The sequence below is a fragment of the Corylus avellana genome, chromosome ca1, assembly GCF_901000735.1.
Source record: "Corylus avellana chromosome ca1, CavTom2PMs-1.0".
Classification (NCBI taxonomy): domain Eukaryota; kingdom Viridiplantae; phylum Streptophyta; class Magnoliopsida; order Fagales; family Betulaceae; genus Corylus; species Corylus avellana.
Window position 1 is genome coordinate 10,779,907 of NC_081541.1, and position 12,235 is coordinate 10,792,141.

General features: G+C 32.4%; 2 protein-coding genes across 2 annotated transcripts in view; both read left to right on the top strand.

Annotated features, from left to right (window-relative positions):
- The first annotated feature begins 3,196 nt into the window (after positions 1-3,196).
- Positions 3,197-7,051, top strand: LOC132179959 (endo-1,3;1,4-beta-D-glucanase-like). The gene is made up of 7 exons (XM_059592786.1): positions 3,197-3,500; positions 3,584-3,605; positions 5,453-5,582; positions 5,850-5,940; positions 6,069-6,158; positions 6,456-6,556; positions 6,698-7,051. The coding sequence occupies exons 1-7, from the start codon at positions 3,353-3,355 to the stop codon at positions 6,836-6,838; spliced, it is 723 nt and encodes a 240-aa protein (XP_059448769.1). The 5' UTR covers positions 3,197-3,352; the 3' UTR covers positions 6,839-7,051.
- A 2,732-nt stretch (positions 7,052-9,783) lies between these two features.
- Positions 9,784-12,235, top strand: part of LOC132179421 (uncharacterized) — a 3,448-nt gene continuing 996 nt past the window's right edge. Inside the window, exons 1-4 of the mRNA XM_059592185.1 lie at positions 9,784-9,842; positions 10,603-10,729; positions 11,437-11,527; positions 11,633-11,725. Coding sequence (XP_059448168.1) covers positions 9,784-9,842; positions 10,603-10,729; positions 11,437-11,527; positions 11,633-11,725 — 370 coding nt within the window. The remainder of the gene's footprint in view (positions 9,843-10,602; positions 10,730-11,436; positions 11,528-11,632; positions 11,726-12,235) is intronic.

The following is a 12,235-nucleotide window of genomic DNA, read 5'->3' on the forward strand; positions in this document are numbered from 1 at the left end:
TATTTATTTTATTTATTTTATTTTAGGTTTTTCCAGAAATTTTAGTTTTTTTTAAAAAAAAATAAAATAAAAATTTACTAAGGGTAGTTTCGTCAATGAGGGGGACATTGACAATGTTTTGGTAGTTTGGGGGGTACATTGTCACAATTTAAAGTTTGGAGGAGACATTGTCAATTTGGTGGTAATTTAAGGGGGGTAGGTAGACTTTCCCCCTTTTTTTTTTAACAAAAATATGAGGATTTCATTGATTAAAGATCACGAGCATAATGCTCTTACAGAGCAGAGCAAAAAACTCTACAAAATCATAGCCATATGCTATGAAGTTATAAAGTCATAGATTCAAATAAAAATTATTACAATCAAGTGATATCTATAACTTTAATTTTCCGTTAACTCAAATACAGTTAAAGAGCAGATCTGCTCCAGGCAAACTAAATCTAAGACATGGGTAGCCAAATTTCCTAACAAAATTTATTTAAATTGACTTTGAGAGATGATAACTCTTCACACCGAACTATCCAAGTCGTGAGATATAACTCCTAAAACCTAATTATTCCTCCTTACTCATGAGGGCAGATCTAGAAATTAATGCAATATTAGGGATGCAAAGGCGATTACGGTTAGCGGTTAGTGGCAATAACCGCTAACCGTAACCGCCTTAGCGGTTAGTAGATTTCACTAACCGCAACTGCTAACCGCTAGGCGGTTAGCGGTTAGCGAAATAGATAACCGCCCGCTAACCGTTTTTTTAAAATTAGGCTTTTTTTGGGCTTTTTGGACTTATTTTTTTGGACTTTTTTTACCCTCATTTTTTTTTCTTGTATTTTTAATATCTTCTTGGGCCCAATTGCTATAAAAAGAACCCATATTGAAAAATAAAAAATATTTGACCCAAAATTTATATTTACTTGTACTTTAAAAAAATTTCCTTAAATATTAAATCATAACCGGTTAACTTTTTTTTAAAAAAAAAAAATAATCAACACAACATACAAAAAAAAGTTCAGAATTCAGACATCTGTCACAACATATAAAAAAATATATAAAAAAAGTTCAACACAAAGCATATAAAATAAGTTCAAATAAAACATTAAATGATACAAATACATTAATACTTCAATTGTGATTATAAGTAACACATTGTTGAATCTAATATCAATTACTTAATTTGATATTATATAATTATATAGTCTCATTAAATTATATCATATGATTCATATGATTAATTATTTAAATTCTTATCATATTTACATATAATCTTTTTTCTTTGAATTGAACTTAATATCTAATGGTAAATGGTAATGTTTAAACTCCTAAAACCTAAATTCCTAAAGTATATAATAATGCTTTAATTAAATTATAGACTTGTAGTTATAAGTAATATATTGTTTAATTCAATTGAATCAATTGTGATTATCATTGTACATGAATCATATGATTAACTTGTAAACTTATGACTTATGAGTTATGTCATATTATATATGTATTATTTATTATTATATAATCATATGATTTAATGATCAAGTCATCATGTGATATAATCGTATCAATTATAATGATAATATATAAATTACTAAAATTATAATGATAATACATTAATACTTAAATTGTGTTTATAAGTAACACATTGGTCATTGTTTAATCCAATGTCAATTACTTAATTTGATATTATACGAATCATATCATCATTATACATTAATAATATGATTCACTTGAAGTCTTGAATAAAGTATTTGAATTGTCATTGAATCATATGATTAAGTATTGATATTATACATTTATATTATTCATATACATATGTAGACTTATATAGACTTATAAGTTTATAACATACATTGGAAATAAGTCTCTAGATATTTAATTGTTGTATTAGTATGAATTGGTATACTTATGAGTTATGTCATATTATATATGTATAATTTGTTATTATATAATCAAATGATTTAATGATCAATTTCATGTGATATAATCATATAAATTATAGTGATAATATATTAATACTGATTTAATTATTTTTTAAAAAAATTGTGATTTAATAATTAAGTGATTATGTTATATGTATAAATATTTTTATAATTATAATTATAAAAATATATTATATAAAAAGGCGGTTAGCGGTTACGGTTAGTAGACCCAATAACCGCTAACCGCTAGGCAGTTATAGCGGTTAGGCGGTTAGCAGTTAATGCGGTTAGACGGTTAAGCGGTTAGGCGGTTGGCGGTTATAGCGGTTAGTGGTTAGCAGACGGTTTTTAACCGCACGCCTTTGCACCCCTATGCAATATCAATCTCTTGATAATTTCTAGAGATCTAGAAATTATTAAGATTAATGAAACATCAATGGGTGGTGAGTAGATACATAAGTAATGTACAAATTAATTAAGACGTGGATTATGCCATTGCAAGCACACATATAATCTTTCATTTTCAAATCCCCTCTCTTATTTTTGAGTTGAAGCAGTATTAATTAAAAAAATTAACTACTCGATCATGACACAAATATTACATGCACATAAATGTGTTTGCATAATGGATCGATATATGGTCTCTTACAATAAAAATAGATTATATCTATATAACTGGACGATTGCTATTATAATGGTACATGGATTTTGAAATTTTTTTTTTCTTTCCCTAGGGTGTCAAGGGAATATGCTTTATGGTATGTTTGTGTGTACGCTTGAGAGGCTTAAAAGTATATTTAACACTCAAAAAGTCTATTTGAAGAAAAAAAATACCAGTTTGATAAAAAAAATTGAAAGCGCTTTTAAGAGTCCAAAAAGCCAAAATGACAAAAATGCACTTTTGACAAAAACTTAAAAATAAAACTTTTAGTAAAAATTAATTTTTAACTTAAAAACTCAATTTCTCGAACATAATCCAAAACATGCTCTTATTCATGTCTACCATTGCAAACGTCAATTTGCTCAGCAAAGTTAAAAAGATTAGGAAGATTAACGATGGTCCCTTATTTCTCTTACCTAATTTTTAGAAAATAATATCTGATTAAAAGCATAAAAATACCTAACATTTTTCTTTCATTTCTATTCTATTCTATGTGATATGTCAGTTGTTTATTGGAGGGTGTGGCCCGCATTAATTGGAGGCTGTAAAGGTTTTCTCATAATGGAAATGGACACTTCACACGCATGTGGGTCATGCGATACTCGGTCGTCAACATTAAATCCTCAGACCTCAGTAGGCAGTTCACTTAAAACAGGGGTTGCCATATGACGTAACTGGTGACGTCACTCAATTCAGCTATCTATTTCGTCTGTCTCTCTTCTCTTCTCTTCCATAAAGCCTTTTGATTCTCTCCACGCCTCCTTTGATTCACTCACATTTTGTAAGAATGTCGAGCTCTCAGTGCTTTGAAAACCCACCAAGCCTGAGCTCCACCTGCGGCGCAGGGACAGTCCAAGAGCTCGGAGGCCTTCTAACCTACGTCACCGGCGCTCCAGACTCAAAGCTCGCCATCCTTCTCATTTCCGATGTTTTTGGTACCCATCTATCTTCTCTCTATAGATTCCAAACTTTTTTTTTGGTTAGGCTTATATTTTGTTCCTTATATGATGTTTTGCAGGGTATGAAGCACCGAATTTAAGGTAACATCATCTTTGCTTTAACATTAGATGAAGTTTTGTATGTTGCTGAATCACTCAAAATGTAGAGTTTAATTTGGACTGTTCTTGAAGGATTGTTATGACCCAAAATTAAGAGGGTAGAGATTGGATACTGACATTGGAAAATTAAGACACAAAAGAAGAGAAACATAGGATAGACAATGAAAGGACCAGCCAGCTCAGCTGGTAGGTTCTTCTTGGTGTTAATTGTTTTAATCTTGCCTTCTCTAGGATTAGGAAAGGAGAAACCTATTGTCGTAATTTTCACATAACTAGTACAGAGATTATTAACTTTATTTGAATTTCATTACCCAACAATTTGGTTCTTCTGATTGAGAAAGTCATTCGAATGATGATATGAAAATGCGGTCATTAATTAATATGTAGTGATATTGGGCATATTATGGCTTTATCATTTCGAAATCATTGTTAATGAATTTGAAAAAATGAACTTACATATAAGGTAAAATCAAGTTCAAGAAGGCAAACACGGATTGAAAATTTTAGCTTCTCCAATGATGCTATGAGTTGGGAAAAATCAGTTCTATTTGTTGCTATGCATTCAATTGATTCAGGCTTGTTAAGTATTGTGCGTAGAATATGTTAACGGAGAACGTGGCTGATGAATGTTACAAGAATGATGATATCAAGGAAAGAGTTCAAATTCCACTTTGTAAGTTGGTTCAAGGTTTGTCTTCGATCGCTAAGGGAGGGTTGGGGGTTTGAAACTGGTTGATGTTTAATCGTGCCCTCTTAGGGAAATGGCTTTGGCGCTATATGCACAAGAGAGATGTGTGGTAGACTCTATATTTGGCAGTTCATGGGGCGGGGGGCGTTCTAACGAACCACTTGGGTCGTATGGGGTGAGGTCATGGAAGAATATTAGGAGGGATTGTGGTCATTTTCAAGTCACACCAGATTTGAGGTGGTAGATGGCGCCGAGGTTAGTTTCTAGCATGATTTGTGGTGTGGGGATAAGCCCTTATGAAAGTTTTTTCAGATTTATGTGGTATTGCTTATGCTAAAGATGCTTTCGTAGCAGCTCACTTGGAGCTTTCTGGTGGTTCCAATCAATGGAATGTAAGTTTTGTTAGAACGGCTTATGATTGGGAGGGAAGGTGGAGATAAGCTATGGTGGATCCCCTCCAAAAAAGGGTTGTTCATTGTTAGTTCCTTCTACAGTGTCCTTGTTTGTAATGGTTACATTCCTTTTTCTTGGAAGAGTGTTTGGCAGACCAAGGTTCTCCCAAGAGTGACCTTTTTTGCTTGGTCGACCCTAGAAAAGATCTTTACCGTGGATAATCTTTGGAAGAGGCATCTCGTTGTGGTTGATAGGTGTTATATGTGCAAGAGGGATGGGAAATCCTTGGATTGTCTTCTTCTCTATTGTGAGGTAGCTTGTGCATTATGGAATGTGTTTTTCAATCGATTTGGGCTTTCTTGGGTTATATCTAGAAGAGATGCTGATTTGTATGCTTATTGTTGGACTGGTGAGAGCTATTATGTGGAAGATAGTGCCTTCTTGTCTCTTGTGATGGTCTCTGGAGGAATGCAATAATAAAAGTTTCGAGGAACATGAGAGGATGTTGGTGGAGCTTAAGTCCTTATATTTTAATACTATTATTTGGACAGCTGTGTTTTTAGCTCCTTTTGTACTTAGCTTTTGTGATTTCTTTGTTCTTTTTTTCTTTTGTATAATTCCTGTGTGCTCAAGTTACACTTTTCATTTTTAATGATATTTTGATTAGTTATATAAAAAATAAAAAATAAAAACTTCAAGTTATTCCTAACTCTATGATATTAATATCATGCATTGTCTCATTGTGAAGGAAACTTGCGGACAAAGTTGCAGCAGCCGGATTTTTGGTGGTAGTTCCTGATTTTTTCTTTGGTGACCCCATTATTAAGCTTGATGACCCTCACTTTGATCGAGATTCATGGAAAAAAGTTCACAACCCGGTTAGTTTCTTGCTTCTCAGTAGCAATCTTGGTGATTGACATGAAAAATTAAGCAAGAACCAAAAAAGAGTAGCAGGGAATGCATGATCAGTTTGCTTTTCATGTCCAAATTGATGTACTATTGTACATATATGCATGTTTTTTTTTTTTTTTTCATTGTCTGGGACTGAAGTTGAAATAGAATGATTCACTATCTGTTTGGATTCGACTTAAACCTTCTTGACTGCAGCTTTGAGCTTAATTCGAATATTAATTCTTTCCTTCTAGGATAAAGGATGTGAAGATGCCAAACCTGTGATTGCGGCTCTGAAGAGTAAAGGTGTTTCTGCCATAGGGGCTGCAGGTTTTTGCTGGGGAGGTAAGTGACTTGCTTTCAATTTTGACTTGGACAAGGAAACTAATGCTTGATTTCTTTTAAAAAGGATTTTGCATAGAGACCCTAGAGTGTTTCGGATGCTGAGATCCAGCTTGCTGCATATGTTTCAGGGAAGGTAGTAGTGAAATTAGCAAGTTCAACTGACATTCAGGCTGCAGTTATATTGCATCCTGGTCAGATTGCAGACAATGAAATCGATGGTAAGTCTCCCACTCCTCAAGTTCATGCTAAGGGCTTGTTTGGGTGTGCGTTTGAAGGGTTTAAAAGCGTGTTTAACATTTAAAAAGTCTGTTTGAAGAAAAAAATACCCGTTTGGTAAAAAAATTGAAAACGCTTTTAAGATTTTAAAAAGCTTAAAAATAGCCAAAATGCACTTTTGACAAAAGCTTAAAAATAAAACTTTTATCAAAAATCACTTTTTGACTTAAAAGCTCTATTTTTCAAACGCAATCCTAAACATGCTCTAAATATGTGTTGCTGATGGCATGTTGTCTCAGATGTTAAGGTTCCTATTGCTATATTGGGAGCTGAAACTGACCATGCTTCCCCACCGGAACAGTTGAAACAGTTTGGGGAGAAGTTGTCTGTAAAATCTGAGGTGAATCCACATAAAAGTTCCCTCTTTGATTCTCTCATCACGATTCTTAGATATATGATCTCCATTTTTCTGCTTTTGCATTTCAAAAGTAACAGCATATGATTTGCAATTTGTTGACCTCCTATTATTTATATCTTTCAGTTCGATAGCTTTGTGAAAATATTTCCTGGCGTGTCTCATGGATGGACAGTGAGGTACAATCTAGAGGATGAATCGGCTGTCAAGAGTGCTGAAGAGGCCCATTTGGACATGTTGAATTGGTTTACCAAATATGTTGTCTAGTAGTGAAAAATTGCTTGCACCCAGAAGAAGACAAATCTTAGGTCAGAGGACTGATCTTACGCAACTCCAGTGTATTGTATGCAGAAAACAGCCTTCTTGTTCCATGTATTTGGTGATCATGAACACATGAATATATACATAATCATGGCTGAATATTTGAGTTGTGATATTATTACTAAAAAATGATTTCCCCAATTGGGGTTTTTCCATAAACGTTGTTTGGTTAAGAGCCTGTTTGAGATTGTGTTTGAAAAATAGAGCTTTTAAATCAAAAAGTGTTTTTTGACAAAAGTTTGAATTTTAAGCTTATGATAAAAGTGCTCTTTGATCATTTTTAGAGTAAAAATGTCAAAAAAGTACTTTTGGAATTTGTTTTACCAAACATACTAGCTTTTGTTTAGCATGGCTTTTTAATTATTAAAAGTACTTTTTAAACTTTCTAACACAATTTTAAACAGACTCTAAAGAAAACCATATCACCATTAACCGGGATTTAGGATAGTCTGCGACTCAAGAGATGCATCAGCTTGATTTTGAAGGATTTTAAAGCATATAATAGGTTAGTTTACTGTTTCTTATGAATTAGAGCAAGAGACAAAAGGAAAAAGAGAGCAAAATATGTGGCAGATCTATTATGATTATTCCTTTTCTATGTGAACTAAAAAGTCCTATTCTTGTAAAAAAAAAAAAAACAAACAAACAAACAAATAAACTCCTATTCATTCCATATTCTAATAAAACTTCTTTGATAGATATATATGTTGCCATAGAAATAAAGTCTCAAGGTGAAGGCAACATATAAAAATTTGATATGGAAGCATTTAGTTAGGGTATGATACAATCATAATAATTAGAGATGTTATCTAAAGAATTGTAGATAATGGTATGAGTTATCAATAAGGGTTCTCTCTACTTAAGACCACAAGTAGTGGTATTCTAAATAGGATACGTAGGAGTTTAGCGATAATATTGTTCTATTTATTGTAAACATCTATCACTTTGGGATTATTTGTATCATTTAATGAAATTTGCTAATGAATAAAATACAGTTTCTGTATTTTGAAAGTTCTTGGCTCACTCGAAGTAGACAATTGGAGTTCATGGCTCCCTTAAACGAGCTTATCTATCATTTTCTTGTATTTTGTACTAATTAGTTCACATCAAGATCGTATCGAAAAATTTGCCTGGATAACATTCAGCCATAGGCGGAATAAACTAATGTAAGATATGAGTTGATTGTGGATATATACCTAAACCAAATAAAAACTTTAAAATATTAAAAACGTCAATTCGGTCGGCAAAAACAAAAGGATTAGGAAACATCAGCTTTTAAAGATAGAACAAATAATTATCTTTAAAAAAAAAAAATAACAATAATAAAATAATAATAGATGAGATCTGGTAAACAACTTTTGTTCCTTAAACATCATGTAGAGATTATATCTAACCTTAAATATTGAGTAATGATATAAGGAAGATTAGAGTCTCTCTAGAGTCCTTACAAATGTGACGTGACTTTTAAAATCATCATTGAATTTAAAGTGATCTATTAATAATTTTAGAAGCTACGTCACATTTGAAAAGATACTAAATGTATTTAGTATTTGATTTTGATCACTCAATATTTTTTTGTTTTTTTTTTTTTTCACACTTGACTTGTGCACTGTCATCTTCTAACTTCACACGTTGACTTTTCCTTCAGGTTATGAAGCTCCAAACTTCAGGTATGGCCAATTTTCATTTTCCTTTCATTTGGGAAGTGGAGTTGTGAGTTATCAATATATATATATATATATATATATATATATATATGGGGGAAAGTTTATAATAAATTCATGAGTCAACGCGTGAAAACAAAAAACTCACTCTAACTTTTTTTGTTTTGAATTTTTACTCTCTAAGTTAATCGAAAATATGTCATAAACCCCCGTTACATTTTCTTCCAAATATCTAACATCCATCATTCATTTTCAAAACTTACTATTTTGCTATGTCAGCTTTTTTTCCACTTTACTTAAAAAAAAAATGAAGGGGTGACCAGTGATGGGGCTACCACCCCCAAAATCACCATGGGGTAGCTGCAGTGTTGGGGTGACCTGCGAGCGACCCCTAACCCCCTGGGGTGGCTGCAAACCACCTCATAGGGGTTGGGGGTGGCTCTGAGGCCACCCCAAAGCCTCCAACAAAGTGGCTCACGGCCACCCAGGGTTGGGGTGCTCAAGCAGTTATAACTAGTGGTTATTGGCTATAATTGAAACCGTCCTTTCGATTTTTAATAACTACAACCGCAACCTCCTAGGCGGTTAGCGGTTATTCAATCCAATAATCGACAGTTTTATAACCGCTTTTTTTTATATGGGCTTTTGGGCTTTTTAAGTATTTTGGACATATTTTTTGGGCTTATTAATTTTAAGGATTTAAGGCCAAAATGCTCCAAAAAAGATGGAAAAAAAATATATTATTTTTTGGGCCAGTCAATGTTTTTGAATAAGGCTTCGCCCTAAACATCACATATCACATTATGTATTTTACATACATAGTCATAAATAGCACAAATCCATTAATCCAAATACAAATTAAAAAGGCAAAATCCAAATGGAGGCATAGCATGGCCAAATGACCCAAAACCAAAACAAATAATATGTCTCTTTACAAACCAAATGGAGGCATAGCACAGCCAACTAGTCTGGATACAACCAAAACAAATAAATTCTCAAATGACCCAAATTCGTCCAGCATAGTTTGTGAGCCAAAGAAGCCTAGTTGGAGGCATAGCACAACACCCGTACAAGTACAAATCAATGAAATCATGAAATCAAATAATATGTAAAATATAATGATAATAGAAGAAGTTTTAGTTAATGACAATATATAATAGGGTTAAATGCTATTATAGTATCTGTAATTTACACCAAACTCAAATAGCCTCCTGAATTTTCAAAAATATGGCAAATGGTACATATGGTAAGCCAATAAACCCATTTGATACCTCTGTCAAGATTCTGTTAAGTTTTTTAACGGAATGCCACATCATCCTTACACGTGAGTGACACGTGGCGTGGTACTTGAGTGTTTGGGTGTCACGTCATATTTTATTACTTTAAAAAAAATCCCCCAAAAAAAAACTAAAAACCAAAAAAACATATTTTATTTTTTTGAAAAAAAAAACAAAAAAAGAAGAAGTAAAGGAAAATACACTGGGTGGCCAGCCACCCCCCATGGGTGTTGGGATTGCCTGCAAGCCACCCCTAAACCCCTGGAGTGTTGGGGGCTTTGGGGTGGCTTGCAAGCCACCCCATGGTGGGTTTGGGAGTGGCAGCCCCACCGTTAGCCATCCCTTCAATTTTTTATTTTTTATTTTTTTAGATTTAATTTTAAAATTAAATTAATAAAAAAATTAATATTTTAAAGCGAGATGAAAAAAAAAAAGCTAACATGGTAAACTTATGAGTTTTGAGATTAAATAACAGACGTTAAAAATTGTTCAAAAAAATATAATGAAAAGACTTATAACATCTTTTCGATTGACTTAGGGAGTAAAAATTCAAAAAAAAAAAAAAAAAAAAGTCGAGAGAAGTTTTTATTTTCATGCGTTGACTTATAAATGTATTATAAACTTTCCCGATATATAAAGCTATATTATATTATTTTGAATAAGAAATATAATAATTAATAAAGAGTTTCTCATACAATGAACGATGTGAATTTGTTGTTGCTTTTTACATCTGAATGCTAATATATATCATCTGCTTTCCATGTTAAAGGAATATTGCAGACGAGGCTGCAGCTGCTGGATTTTATGCAGTGCTTCCTGACTTTATGCATGGAGAGCCCTTTGTGTTGGACAAACCTGATAGGCCTCTACCAGTTTGGTTGAAGCATCATTCAACGGTTGGTTATAGGTTTTAATACTTGCTTGGAATTTGTTTTTTATTTTCCTTTTTTTATTTTTTTATTTTTTTTGTTTCATATCAGAAACTGCTCCATTTCCATTTGGAATTATATTTCCTGGCCTTATTGGTCTTAAAATATTAATTGAATCTTTAAGTTCACCGCTTTTTATGAACTTAAGTTTTTAAGAATAGTGATAATTTGTCATGATACAAAAATAGAGGTTTGAGTTAGAATCTTGCCTTCTCTAGAAATATAACTAAAACTTTTAGTTTGGAGGAGATGATCTTAAAAAAAAAAAAAAAAAATTTCAAAAGTTTATTTTATAGAAACAAAAATATTTTTAAAAAAATTAATTTTTTTAAGACCACCTTATGATTTGGTGGACTTAGGGATCAATGGTCCTTCAATGTAACAGGTTGCCTAAAGATGTGGTTTCTACTTCCTAATTTTATCATTGTTATTGATGAAAATAACAAGTGGCCCATACTAATTATTTGTGACAGAATATGACGAGAGTACTAAATTGGTCTTTACCCATAAATCATGTACTATCTATTATACAATTTGAAACTTAAGTGAAAAAAATTGAAAAAATAAAGACCTAAATACCGAAAAGGTAATTAACCCGCTTTGAGGTTATCGATTGCTATGTAACTTTCGATTATGCAATAACAGTGTGTGGAGCTCTAATATTATTTGAATAGGACAAGGGATTTGAGGAGTCAAAGACAATAATAGAAGCTATAAAAAGTCAAGGTGTTTCTGCAGTTGGGACTGTAGGCTATTGCTGGGGTGGTGAGCTTTTCTTTGTTCCTATTTGTTCATTTTTCTTTTTTTGCCCATATTCGAAGTTTCAATAAGAAAAAAAGTTTGATTTTGATTTTATTGTATTCTTCTCAGCCAAGGTTATAGCTGAGCTCTCAAAGTATGAGCATCTTATCAAGGCTGGTGTGTCATTACATCCTGTATGGGTCACTGTGGATGATATCAAAGGTATGGCCGGATTCCATTACTTAAATGTTCCACAACTATATATATATATATATATATATATATATATATATATATATATTAGTTTCACTAGAGTATTAATTTGCATTTTCAAACTTAAAGTGTCTTTTGAAATACCGTCAAGAAACAATTTCTAGAGTATTAATCTTAATCTTAATTTCTTAACCTTATTGTAATATTAATACATTTTTACCTAATTTTGTTAGAAATTATTTTTTGGGGAAAATACACTTTACCTCCCCGAACTATCCACATATTTGCACTTTTAACCTAAATGTTTAAAAACTGACACTTTACCTCCCCTCCCCAAACTTCCAAATTGTTGCAATTCGACCATTCTGACTTTTTTTTTTCTCCAAAATGCCCCCATGCCAAGTTAAAAAAAATTAAAAAATTAAAAAATTAAGGGGTGGCCGAAGCCACCCCCAGGCCCAACTGGGGTGGCCGGCCACCCCTTAATTTTTTAAATTCAATTTTTTTTTTTTTTTTTAA

What these genes read in the sequence shown, in the direction of transcription:
- LOC132179959 (XM_059592786.1), top strand. Translation starts at nt 3,353, where the DNA reads ATGTCGAGCTCTCAGTGCTTTGAAAACCCACCAAGCCTGAGCTCCACC. An exon ending in TGCAGGTTTTTGCTGGGGAG is followed by an intron (nt 5,941 to 6,068) that starts GTAAGTGACTTG and finishes CATATGTTTCAG; the next exon opens with GGAAGGTAGTAGTGAAATTA. An exon ending in AGTTGTCTGTAAAATCTGAG is followed by an intron (nt 6,557 to 6,697) that starts GTGAATCCACAT and finishes TATATCTTTCAG; the next exon opens with TTCGATAGCTTTGTGAAAAT.